General features: G+C 38.0%; 1 protein-coding gene across 1 annotated transcript in view; it reads left to right on the plus strand.

Annotated features, from left to right (window-relative positions):
• The window catches only part of Malrd1 (MAM and LDL receptor class A domain containing 1), a 712187-nt gene extending 698381 nt beyond the window's left edge, over positions 1–13806 (plus strand). Inside the window, exons 38-39 of the mRNA NM_001287618.3 lie at positions 10209–10284; positions 13598–13806. Coding sequence (NP_001274547.3) covers positions 10209–10284; positions 13598–13681 — 160 coding nt within the window. The 3' untranslated portion in view covers positions 13682–13806. The remainder of the gene's footprint in view (positions 1–10208; positions 10285–13597) is intronic.
• The last annotated feature ends 229 nt before the right edge of the window (positions 13807–14035 follow it).

The raw sequence follows: 14035 nt of genomic DNA on the forward strand, positions 1-14035 counted from the left end.
AGTCACAAACAAGGCAACATTTCAACCAAAGAGACTGAGTGTCTACAGAAATTCAAAAAGAAAATTAAGGTGAATTTCCCTGCAGAGCAATACAGCTGGAAAACAACTTTATGCCAACAGAGACATTAAGTGCTGATAATGGGGTAAACAATGAATATAAAATAAAGCACAAAGAAGTGGCCTGTTTTACAATGTTTCTGGCCAGTGAGGAGGGCATTGAAAACATACTGGGGAGTCTAGAATTCCTCACATCTTTGTAAGTTAAGCAGTGCAGCACAGTTAGCAGGAAGTTTGAGAAGATATGATAAAGGGTGCATCATGGGAGTGGGTTAGAACGACTTAAGTCAGTCAAGAACAATGATATCTACTGTTTAAATGCTGGGGTAGCTGTGGGGCTCATACCCAGGACACACTGTGGGATTCTTTCTGAATTCTAAAGCTACCACCCAACTCATATATCCTAGTGCACAACCACCCTGGGAATCATAATAAGAAACCCAAACCAAAGGAGAGAGAGAATTTTAAATTATATTTAATTTGGCCATTATTATATTAATATCATGATGTATCTGCTGAACTTTTTACAAGCCTGTCACTTAGAAATAATAATTTGTATATATGAACTTTTTTCCTAATTTGTTCATTCTTAATATTTTAAGATAATTTTTATACTTTCAAATGTTATTGAGGACTCGCAAGAGCTTTCATTTATGCAGTCTATATCTAACAAAAGTTTGGACAACAGAAATTAAAACTAATAAGTACTTATAACTAAATTTTATTCATTTTAATAATGTCTTATATACCAAAAGTAGGATTCAATATGTATAGTATAATATAATATATAATAAAAGTATAATTTTCTGGGAACTGAATTCTAAACACTCTGTAGCTTTAAATGACCACACTTATTGAATGAAATGATGAAAAATATTCTCAGAAGATTGTAGCTACCAAATCCTACTGAAATGCTTGGCATAGAGTCTCTCACTTATAGTTACAGCACTTCAGAGGCTGAAAAATAAAAATGCTCATGGGTTTGAGGGCAGCTTGGCTTACAGGAAAAAATCTTGCCAGCCAGCCTACAAGTTAGATCCTATCTGAACTTCAGTTCTGAAAATGTTGACAGGGAAGTCTTTTTTAAATCATATATATATATGTATATATATATACATATATATACATATATATGTATACATATATATGTATATATATATGTGTGTGTTTGAAATATATATATATATATATATATAAGTTTGAAAGGCAATTTTAATTTTAATAACCTGATAATTATGGGCAATTTTATACTGCACTGAAACTTGATACTGTAATAGTTTAAACTGAAATACCTGAAATAAACAGTAAAAAATTTTATGCTGTTGTCTTAGTTAGGAATTCCATTTCTGCAACTAAACATCATGACCAATAGCAAGTTGGGGTGGCAAGGGGTTATTTAGCTTCTACTTCGACAGCACTGTGGAAAGTAGGAGCTGATGCGGAAGCCATGAAGGTGTGTTCTTACTAGCTTACTCCCGTGTTAGCTCAGTCTGTTTTCTTAGAGAACACAGGAACATCAGCCGACGAATGGCACCATTCTGGCTCTCCCCCAACAACCTCTAATTAAGAAAATGCCTTACAGCTGGATCTTAGTCGAGGTTCCCTCCCTTTAAAGAACTCTAGCTTGAGTCAAGTCAACGTAACACTAGCCAGCGCTGCTTTCCTGTTACAAATCCACTGATCTTCTTTGCACTTGGGAAACATCATTAATCCATATGTGGTTTTGATGCAGTTTCCAAGTCTTGGCACAGGTAATTGGGCAATAAAAGAAATATTCTCTCCAGTAAACTCTTCAAAGTATGGAGAATCTGTTGTCTTTGTAGAAGAAAACAAGTTCTGCAAAATTTCTAACCTTTTTGACTATTCTCATCATTAATGGACATCATAGTGTGTTTGATTCGATGTAAAACATTTTTTCGTCTATATTTTCTATGAAAATGACTGTTAGATGCCCTGGTCAGAATAATTATAGAAGCATTGTCCTATGAAAGTAAGTTTAGCATGTAACTCAATCTGACAATTTCTTCCCAAAGGTAACCCATACCTGTATTTTTCACTTGCATATTTCCCTTCCAAGTGCCTATTACTCATACTTTTAACAACATAGCAAGTCATGTACATAAAGATTGAGATTTAATATGATGAATGATGGTTCCTGCTTTGTCAAGACTTTATAACAATTATTGCATGCTTGTGGTGAGATATAATGAACATCTCCATCTTTTGTTGTGCATGGAGAGCATCAGCTTAGCTCACTTCTACATTCACACATTACTGAAAATAAAAACAATATAATACCTGATTTCATCAATTATAATTTTCCCTTGCATTATGTCATTACTGTGGAAGGAATTTTGAACTAATATATCTCTGGGTCTTTAGACATACTGTTTCATAAACCATCCTTAAGAAATACTGCTAGACTCATCTAAATATATTTTAAATGTTGATGACAGGGCTGTACAATGCCATCATCATTTAATAATGCTTGGACTATTAGATATGGGGTTGCAGCTAACGTTTTTGATAGCTTTGATGACATCTTTCTACATAAATATTCATTTTCCCCTTTAATTATCTTCTAAATATTGTCCTCTGGTAATTTTTACCAGCTCAGGAAATATTTTTACAATGTGCTTTCAAATCCTTGTGCATAGGAACTATGCTACCCTGCATCTGGTTCAAGTTATGTGCCTGTGAATTTGCTAACACTGCACTCATGAACTGGTGTGATGACCAAGGCTCTCGCTGGCAGCCCCTCTTGACTCAAGGTTGGGTTACAGGAACCCGGGTCAGCTTCATACCTATAATTGCATCCAGATTCCTGGGCAAGTTCCCATGGAAGGGCTTCATTGTGGCCAGCTTCCTTTTAAACAGTCACAGGTTTTGTGGTCAACATATTTATTTCCTGCATGAAAAGAGTGAGAGAGAAATGTGGCAGCTGCTATCTCATTTGAGTGAGGTCAGCATAATTTGGTGTCCCAGTGTTTCTGGTTCCGTGACCCCAGATGATGAATCTTTTCCTCTCTATTTTTGGGGCTTTTCTAGTTGTGTAGCAAATCTAGTTCGCGCTGAACATTTTTTCCCAAATATTTTGTCCTTAAGAACTTGGAAATGAATACTTCTAGATCATGATATTTCCTCCATTTATCTTTGCCCTTTCAAACTGGCCTTCTTCCTCTCCTTCTGTGATGTTGCTTTATCCCACCCAGCTCTTCCTTCTCCTTCTCCTTCTCTCTCACATTTTTCTTCTACTTCTAACCCTTTTTCCTTTCCCTCTGGCAGATCTCTAATGACTGGAGCTTATGTAGATCAGTGAGAAAAATTAACTATCCTGACTTCTTCTTTAATACCTTGGGTCATCATACAATTTTATTCTACCTTCAGATAGTTATAACGGATCAAGCATTGCATTTTATATTCATTTTGCTTTAACATTGAATATGTGCCTACACATGTGTGAATGCCAGTGTGCATATGCTAAGACCTGCACATGGAGGTCAGAGGACAACCTTGCCTATGGTTTTCACTTTCTAACTTATTTGAGGCAGGATGTCTTGCTGTCGGCCACTGCATTTGCCAGCCTCTTGGTAGTCTGTCTCTTCCTCCTTCTCACAGTGGTAGGAGAAGAGTAGAGCACCACATACAGCTTTCCATGCATTCTGGGGATCTGAACTCATGCTCTCATACTTTATGGCAAGCACGGACACTGAGACATTGCCACAAGCCCGAGGTTGACTTTCTAAAACTCACACTCACGAACAGATGAAAATGTCTCCCAAATTAGCATTTCTCTGTCCCTACCAAGCTCCTAGAGAACCTCTTCTCATTCATTGTCAGAGGCCTTCTATGCATAGTGTTTTACTAAAACATATCTTGGCGCAGTCTCAGCATTGAATTCTGAGAGACATTAGAGCATTGTGTGGAGTCTCCTACTGCCTTCTTAAAATAATGCTCTGAACGTGTTACTTATTCATGCTGGATGACAGTAGTGGCTGCACATAATAAATGTCACTTGTGCTTCTGAGTGCCTGGTTTGCTTCCCTTTGAAAGTGTGGCCCATGTAATTGACTGTCTTGCTTACATTTGACTTCCAGCATCTCAATGTCATGCATCTATCATACACTGTATATATACGTGATATCGTCTCCGTGTGCTAGTTCGTTACCTCAAGATCATTCCACCTTCTCGTACTATCTACTTATTTATGCCGTGTTCTTTCACGGCACATTTTTTGCACTGTGTCTTAAACATGTCATACAAAAATGACCAAATACTGTTCTAAGGTTTACAGAAAAGGATGACGGCCCAGGCATGTTATCTGACACTGAGTTCTTCATGGGACACAAGGGCAGCAGTCTCTTACTAGAAAATAAACAAACAACCAAGATAAAAACAATGCCCCCGCCTCCCCGACTTGGAAAATTGTGTGGAAAAGACTATCTCTTCCAAGCTTTTTAGAATGATATAGAATGGGGAGCATTAGTGATTGGATCCTGGTTGAATCAAGTATTTCTGGCATCTGTCCTGGGCAGAGGAGATACTGTTCGTGAACATTGAAAATGCATATGAAGAGCTGGGGCCGTAGCTCAGGGCATAAGTGCCTGCTATGTAAGCATGAGGACCTGGGTTCAAATCCTTAGCATCTGTGCCAAAGCCAAGCCTTGTACATGCTAGGGAAATACTGTACCACCGAACTGCTTTCCCAGCCCTTCTTGAAGTGCTGTTGAGTGTAGGAGAGAAGGAAAAGTAGATAGTACTAACTTGGTTCCATTATGAGGCCTTCAGAAAACAGTATCTATTAAGTTGTTATCTCTTTAAAGGTTTGCTTTGTTGATGCTATATTCCTGGCAGTGTACTAGGAAATGGGGGAGATGAGGAAAATAGACGTGATCTTTATCCACCAAAGGGCTAAAATGGGACAGTCTCAATTGTTCTGTTGTTTTAAAAGAGGGAGAAATTGCACACACACACACACACACACACACACACACACACACACACACACACACGAACACATACACACACAAAGAGAAAGAGAGATGCAATGGACTGAGCTTTTTATATATTTCCCTTTTATTGTCAGATTTCTGATAGCATTAGCTGATTTGTAAATGACAGAACTTCAGCTAGAGAGATGGATGGCTCAGCAAGGAACAGCGTTTACTGCTTTTCCAGAAGCTCTGAGTTTGGATCTCATCATTCATATCTGCTCATAATTGCCTAAAACTTCAACTCCATAAGATCCAGCAGCAAACTCTTTTCTCTTCCAGTGTGCTCCTGAACACACAAACACATACTCACACACACATACACATATACTCACACATAAAAAGGAAATCATTTTCTAAACGTCGCTAGTAGTTATTTCCACCATAAACTCTCATATTCCCAACCGGTCCAAGCTTTGGATGCAAAAGAGAAGGAAATTTAAAGGAAAATGTAAGTGGCATCAGAAGAAAGAAATGAAGAGAATAGTAATCAATCATTGTCAGCTACCAATTTGTAGTTGGCACTGGTAACAACTATATCTACCAGAGTCCAGCATCTTTACAAAAAGACATCCCTCTAAGAAGAAACTCTACAGGGATGAACCATGCACCGATCAACTACGTAGGATCAGAATCTGCTAGAGAATGTCCCACATGTTGTATGCATTGGGTGCATTTCAGTAAGTGAAAGGGAATGGTGGGAAATGACAGAGTCACCATGCTAGCATCTTACAGAGTATGACCGTAGTGCACTGCCTTCCACCTGTGAAGTAACGGCATTCATGTCTGGAAGCTTGAAATATCGGCTGGCTTCTCAGAAACAGTATAGAGAAGTTAGCCTAGTAGCGGAAGCCACTTCTACCTCCTAATGTGCACAGGCAATAACTTTTAATGGAAAAATCACTATGGTAATCGCTTCAAATGATCTTCATGTCGCTGTAAGTATAACCTGAAATTATGGTGCTTCTAGTCATTGTTGGCAAAAATATAAACTTGTGCAGTCACAATGTAATCATCATGGAGATTCTCCAGAAAACTGAACAGAGAGCTGTCTTATATAAGTCTTGGTTATTTGTCAAATGGCTGTAATTCACCATCCCACAGAGACACTGCTCATCTATGTTTAGAGCTGCACTGTATAGTCTATCTAGCCTGGGTGGTCAAGAAATGGGATTCACATATACAATAGAGTTTCATGCATGAATAAAGAAAAATGAAATCATGACATTCACAAGAAAATAGATGAAACTAAAGATCATCATGTCAGACCATTTTTTTCTATTATTCACTTAAAAGTGTATATGTGTTTGTCTGTGAGTGTGTGTGTTTCTGTGTGTTGTCTGCCTTGTATTTATATGTTTGTAGGTCACAAAATGAGAAACTGAATCATAAGAGGGGAGAACAATATCTTAGTGGAAATGAGAACAGGATAGGACAGTAGAGTACATGTAATAAAAAGGGGTGAGAGGTAATCAGCTAGGTAGGGAAAGAGAGAAGAGAGCGGCAGTTGGAAGGGGAAAATGAGATCAAAGTATAATAACATATTTATACAAAGAAGTCAGTATGAAACTCATTACTTTACACATTAAGCTAATAATTAATTACAACTAAAGTGAATAAAAAGAAAATATCATCCTCCATGTTTTGAGATGGTCAGGGAAGGTCAGATAATATGATCTATTTGTAGATTATCAGCAAAGACCTCTGAAATACATAACCTCTGAAATACTGTTCATTTTAATTTTATACTTTGTGTTTAATTTTTGATCTAGATGTTCCCTAGTTCTCTCCAACATATATTTCTGTGTATGTGTGTGTAAATGTATATATGTATGTGTGTACATGCATATGACTGTGTGCATGTCAGTTCATGCACGCATGGGCACAGAGACCAATGAAGAACCATCCACTTTCTTTTGCCTTTGGAGCCAGGCTCTCCACTTCCTAGAACTCACCGCCTTGTCTAGAATAGATGTTCTGTAATCTTTGGGATCCATTTGCCTCTGCCTCTCTAGCTCTGGGATTACAAGCACAAGCATAAAACCTTATCACACACATGTGAGAACTTAACTCAGATCCTCATACCTGTGTAACAAGGTTTTTCCCAATTAATTTGTCTTCCTAGTTCCCTAACATATTTTAAACATAAATATATTATGACAGCTTTGCTCAAATGAAATAACAGTGGGGCTAGTTGATCAATGGGTTGACTCAGAATCAGTCCATTCTCTCTGGCATACAAAATGACAGGCCAAAGGAATGGAGAAAACCAAGACCATCGAAAATCTTAAATGACAATGGCAAACAATTATGTAAACAAATTTAATGACAGATACTCTTACTAATTATAAAAGTAACTAAGCAAATTATAAAAGTATAACAATGTATAACTATTAATAGGTAAGCTCACAGTGCTTACATACAGGGTTTAATTTCATCACCCCTGGCCAGTCACCTTTGAGAGCTAGTCTTCAATATTTAAAGTGACAGTTGTATTCGTCATCACTGTTTGGTTCCGTTCAGCCTAGACAAGGATTTATTTATTTGATATTATTATACTTTATAATATCAAAATAATGTCTGCAGCATGCTAGCAATTAGCTTTCTATTTGAGTTTACAATTGAGATTCTATTTGAACGAATGAAAATATTTTAGAGGTAGACAATACTGACAGTTATGTAACATAACAAATAATTGATGACAGTGAATTGTACAATTCAGATCGGTTACATTGGCAATTTTATGATAGGTATGTTTATTATGATTTTATATTACTAAAATTTTGTAAAATTAATATCATAAACACTGAGTCATATGCATATGACTGTGTGAATTGGGGGCTGGAAAAGTGAGTCAGTGTGTGAAATGCTTACTGATCAAGTGTCAAAATGCATGTTCAGATCCCCAGAAGCCATGTAGCATGAAGTGCACATAATAACACATGTCTGAGATCAAGTCGTCATACAGCGAGATCGCAGGTGGATACAGGAGAATCCCTAAACTGTATGCCAGCTGGCTCAGTGCACTTAGCAGTGAATCACAAGGAGGAATTCTCTTAGACAAGGTGGAAGGTAAAGGTTGGTACACAGCCTAGACTTTCCATTCACCTCCATACATGTGCACCTACACTTACAAAAGTGAACATGTACACTCATGTGTACACACACATATTCACACACAGAAGCACTAAGATTTTAAATATGCTATTTATATGGCATGTGAATAATATTCTATTTGTGCTGTTAAAAACAATATAAACATCCTCCACAAAGTCTTTTATTGGCTAGAGCACATGTGGGTTTGATTTTATTCTTTTTCATTTTTTTCATTGCCCTTTTACAGTATTTGTAGACTAATATTATAAGCAACTCCGTATTTACAGTACTGTTGGGACTACCAACTTTTGAAAGATTTGCACGGCATGTGGAGTGACAAATTAACTTTAAGGGAGTTAGGTCACGTGTGATGTTTAGTTTATAGGTAGGAAAGATATCAATACTCAGCCACAGGAGCCAAGCGTTCCCACGAATGGAGTCAAACTTTTGGCTGAATAGCGGACGGCTTGAGGCCGCTAAGAAACACCGACGGAAGTGTAAGTTCCTTTCACAAGCACACACCGACGCCCTTTTATTACGACTCCACTCCCTTACAGCAATACCATCATCCTTCTATAGACCCCGTCCGCCCGTACATTGCACTTTAGCAGAAAATATAAAATTTTAAATTATTTAAGACTTAAGAGTCTTTTTAGAAGAAAAGTTGCTTTCTTTCACATATTTAGACGATTGGGGGCTTTATCTGGCATCCACCTACCAATCTTTGAAATGTCTGGGCTTCCATCAGTCCAAAGCAAAAGCTGTCACCTTCTATCAGCATCACTGTGCCCCGGGTGCTTCTTTTAGCAGTGCCTGGTCACCTTCACAGTCAGTTCTCGGACTCTCTGTCAGGCCTAGGAGTAAGGCTTCTTCCTACTTTTTGATTCCATCCCCAGTTTGAACGTCAGTTGGATTTACATTTTGTATGTACTGCCTGTGGCTGTCTTATGTTTCCTAGCTTTACCCTGCTTTGATACTTTCTAAGTCACGTTCACCCTGGCCTGGCCCAGCTCTTGCTTTGACATTTTGACACATTTCAAAATCACCCTTACATTCTTGCCAGTCGCCAGTTGGAGAGAGCTCCCACCTAGATACACGCCCTGAATTTGCCTCTCTGGGCAAATGTAACATGGACTGGGAAGAAACAAACACAAAGACTCAAAATGCATTTATCCAGTTTAATTGGAGAAATTCACAAGTATCTCATTATTGGGCCAATGAATTAACAAATAAACAGGATAGATCTCTCACTGCCTTTTCTAATTATAACCCGTCCAAAGCTATACTCGATACATTGATCAGTTATCAAAATGTAGCCTTAATTACAGTGAACTACTTTCTCAGTGGCCTATTTGATCCAGTGTTTTAAGAAGTCGTAGTGAAAGCATGCTTAGACGAGATTGAGGCCACAAGGAAATTATGCTTCCAGCCAAACCTGATCACCTAGATTAGGCTCTGCAAGGCTGTATGGTTTGGGTAGCTGGTACTAGGAGGCCTAGCCTCTGGAAACTTTAAACAGAAGGTCAGTAAGAAATCCCTCTTAACCTTTTGCATTTAAGGATATGGATAATACTGAAAAACCTGCTTATTGACATTGTACCCTGATGATGCAAAAAACATTAAAGCATATCTTTTTTTTTTCTTGGTTGCTGTTAAGACAATAGTGATCATCCCAGAATTACTGGTTCGTTCTCTCTCTCTCTCTCTCTCTCTCTCTCTCTCTCTCTCTCTCTCTCTCTCACACACACACACACACACACACATATCTATTTCTACTAAACAATGACCTGAACACTTACCATGGTACCATGAAGCACTTAGTACTTATATATTTCCAGGTAAGGTGACACAGTTATATACATACATGTATGTATACCTAAGGTGATACATGCCTATAGTTCCCTTATCTAAAGATTGAGGCAAAAGGAAGGAGAATTTGAGGCCCAACTGGGCTACACAACAAGACTTTGTAAGACATAAATAAGAACATAAACCCAACATTTGGGTTTCTGTGGCCCAGTTCTGTTTGCTTGTTTGTGTTTATTTGTTTGCTTTGTTTTAAAGGAAATCTGAGGGTGGAGGCAATCATGCCTTTGTCAATCCAGTTTATGGGAACTGCATCAACCCAGAGAAAACTGAGGTAAGTGGCAAGTGAACTATGTTGATTCAGAAGCAAACACACACACACACACACACACACACACACACACACACACACACGTACACAGACATGCAACACAAACACATTCACAAAGAGACACATATACACTCACATGCACATACAAACACACAAACCAACAAGCACAAGCGAACTCACACACATGTACACATACAATCAAACTCACACATACACACACACACACACACACACACACACACACACACAGCCCTACCCATAACCAATTAGCTGTGTTTAGAACCATTTCTATGTTATAGCTAAGAGAAATAGTCTAGTGGATTTATTTCAATTAGAAGCAAAAGGGCATTTCAGACTGTGAAAATGAGTGAGATTTTCCATTTAGGACACTGCGATTCTGCTTGTAAAATCAGTTCAGTGTTAAATGGCTTTGTGGTGACTGTACACCTTCCAAGAGAGCTGGTAAATCTGGAAAGTATCAATAAAACCCATAGAGTGTTATTAGTCATCTCTTCCCAGTAACCACGCATTGGGTCTTTGATTGGCTTATTTGCATTCTCAAAAATAAGTATATAGAAAGCTTGAGTGTTTTCCCCATTACATTTTAAAAATTTATTTTATGTGTGTTATAAGTCTGAATATATGTGTACAGGGGGGAAGGACACCCTAGTACATGTGTGGGCAGGAGGGGGAAGGACACCCTAGTACATGTGTGGGCAGGAGGAAGTCTGACCAGAGTGGTGCTACAGGCTGTTTTGAGGGCCAGACATGATGCTGAAACCAAGCTCAGGTCCTTTCCAAGAGCAGGAAATGCTCTGAACTCCTGAGAAATCTTTCCTATAACCCTTTCTTATTTTTATTAAATAATCTGTCAACAGTTCCTTATCTTTAAGTCTTGCCATTGGAAATGAGCACCAAAGTGTCAGGTCAGGCAGATTCCAATGTTTCAGAGCCTTGTATTGTGTGGGTGAAGACTAACAGATGTTGGCTTCTTAAGTTTCCATGCTTTCTTCATCAAATATGTCATGTACATTTTAGTTTTGTTTAAGTGGAGATGGAAAAAAAGAAGAAATTTCCCTAATCATGAAGGGTTTAAATGTGGATAATTCAGTGAATAAATCAAATGTATCCTACTCAGTTGTTAATAGTTACCCAAAGAGATACAATATTTACTCCATTGAATCAGAAAGGTATAAGTTTCTATTTTTAATGAAGAAACCTGATCTCTTTACCCCCAACTTAGATAAGCTTTTGTGTCTGATAAATGCTGATTCTAGAAGAAAAGAGTGAAAACCATTAGAGGTGAAAATTTGTATCTTAATTATCTCAAGAAATGGATATTTAGTAAATAGTGGCTAAGAAGATATCCTATATTCCTTCCCTGAGAAGACAGCTTTTCTAGTGTTCTAGTGTGTGTGTGTGTGTGTGTGTGTGTGTGTGTGTGTGTGTGTGTGTCCCAGAATGCACAGGGAGAGATCTAGATCAAAAGCCATTTGCACAGACTTTCAAGCAGATTTCACTGCAGGTTCCTAGTGATCACTCAATGCAAAACTTCAGAATTTTATTTTATTTCTTGATAAAAGATAAATTACTCGCATTTCACAGTCCTTTTAAAAATCACCTTTTAGTTCATTAAGGATGACTAGGGAAGAAATCCTGTCATATCTGTTTCTATTATTTTAGAAAAATGACCGAAATATATTCAAAGTTCTTTTATATAACAGAAAAATACATTTATCTCAAATATTTTTCAAAAGCTTTTACAGAAATGTCTTACAGTGCTATTGATTTGGGGAGAATAGGAAGATCTCTCGATCAGCCATCAGCCATGTGAAATATGTTCAATGGTTAGCTCTCTTTCTCCCTTTCCTCAATACATGCTGCCCCAATACATTCATGATTGTTAAGCAAATCATAGCAATTATTTAGGTATGAAACTTCATTTGTATCTTTCAGAGACAAAAACACATTTAAAACATACCAGTGGCATCATACCTAAAGACGCAGCAGTATCAAAATAATATCAATCTATCAAAAATATGTGTCAGTGTTAAACTTGCTCCAATTACCTTTCATATAAGAAGGGCTTTTATACTTGGGTTTAGCTTTTGTTGGTACTGTAATTTTAAATCAGAATCTTTTCTTAAAGAACACAAATACAAGTGAATAGCTATGTCTTTCAAGGCTCTCTTAGACTTTATGTTCTATATTCTCTTTGTTTTCTTCTTGAGAGTATTTATTGAAGGGACAGGGTTTTCCCGAAGAGCTTGCCAAGTTTTAGACTCTGTAATATACTTTACATCTTTAACCCTACTAATTCAAAGATCGTGTTGTGGTTATTGGTATTGACGTTGTTGTTGCTGCTACTGAACCCCTGCTTTACTACCTTTAACTACAGTCAGCATAGCAAGCTGAGAGCAACAGTACAGGAGAGAAGGTAGAAACTCAGCCTTCTGAATTTATCTCTGCTCTCATAGATGGGGGAAGGCAGTGAAACCCAAGGCTACAGGGCCCTGCAAACCTATTTTATGAGACTCCACGTCAGAGACATGTTAGTGTGAGCTGCTAGTATGAGATGGTTGTGCTGGAGCAAGGCTCGGGGATACTCTCATTCACACTCTTATGAAGATTTATTAGAAATATCCTTCATGAACACCCATTCAGAGCCTGCCCCACATGTGGCTCATACATATACAGCCACCCAATTAGATAAGATGGATGAAGCAAAGAAGTACAGGCCGACAGGAATCGGATGTAGATCTCTCCTGAGAGACACAGCCAGAATACAGCAAATACATAGGTGAATGCCAGCAGCAAACCACTGAACTGAGAATGGGACCCCTGTTGAAGGAATCAGAGAAAGGACTGAAAGAGCTTGAAGGGGCTCGAGACCCCAAAAGTACAACAATGCCACCAACCAGAGCTTCCAGGGACTAAGCCACTACCCAAAGACTATACATGGACTGACCCTGGACTCTGACCTCATAGTTAGCAATGAATAGCCTAGTAAGATCACCAGTGGAAGGGGAAGCCCTTGGTCCTGCTAAGACTGAACCCCCAGTGAACGTGATTGTTGGGGGGAGGGCGGTAATGGAGGGAGGATGGGGAGGGGAACACCCATATAGAAGGGGAGAGGGAAGGATTAGGGGGATGTTGGCTGGGAAACCGTGAAAGGGAATAACATTCGAAATGTAAATAAGAAATACTCAAGTTAATAACGATGGAAAAAATATCCTTCATTCTTTTTGATCCTTTCAGAAGTTTTCTATATTACTCTGGAAAATACTAACTCTCTAAATGTATGTTTCCTCCTTAGAGTTCCATCTATTCTTTCCCAAATCCGTTTTATGGTGTAACATCAGGAAGCCTGGAGACAGTGTCGCGTCATCTCAAATCCTAACATCAAAACTAGGTTTCATGCAAAATGTGTCAATAGAAAATTTCATTCATTAAACTGATCCTGTATGAGGTAAAAGAGAAGATATTCAAATGTTAGTTTGATTGTAACATATTGAAACAAGCTCCTTACAAATTCTTTGAATATTGCCATGGAATCACTGACAGCTCCTTTTCTTCTTTGTACATCTGAGTACTTCAATAAAATATTCTGCCTGATCAATGGATATTCCTTTTGTTTTTTTTTTTACTGATTATTATTTTTAAGGGTCTAAAAGATAGTTTATTCTAGAGGCAAATTTTGAGTGGCCATGGCCTGAGAACACAGATTTAGGTTACCTTAAATTTCATGTTCATG

The sequence above is a fragment of the Rattus norvegicus genome, chromosome 17 (genome assembly GCF_036323735.1).
Source record: "Rattus norvegicus strain BN/NHsdMcwi chromosome 17, GRCr8, whole genome shotgun sequence".
Classification (NCBI taxonomy): domain Eukaryota; kingdom Metazoa; phylum Chordata; class Mammalia; order Rodentia; family Muridae; genus Rattus; species Rattus norvegicus.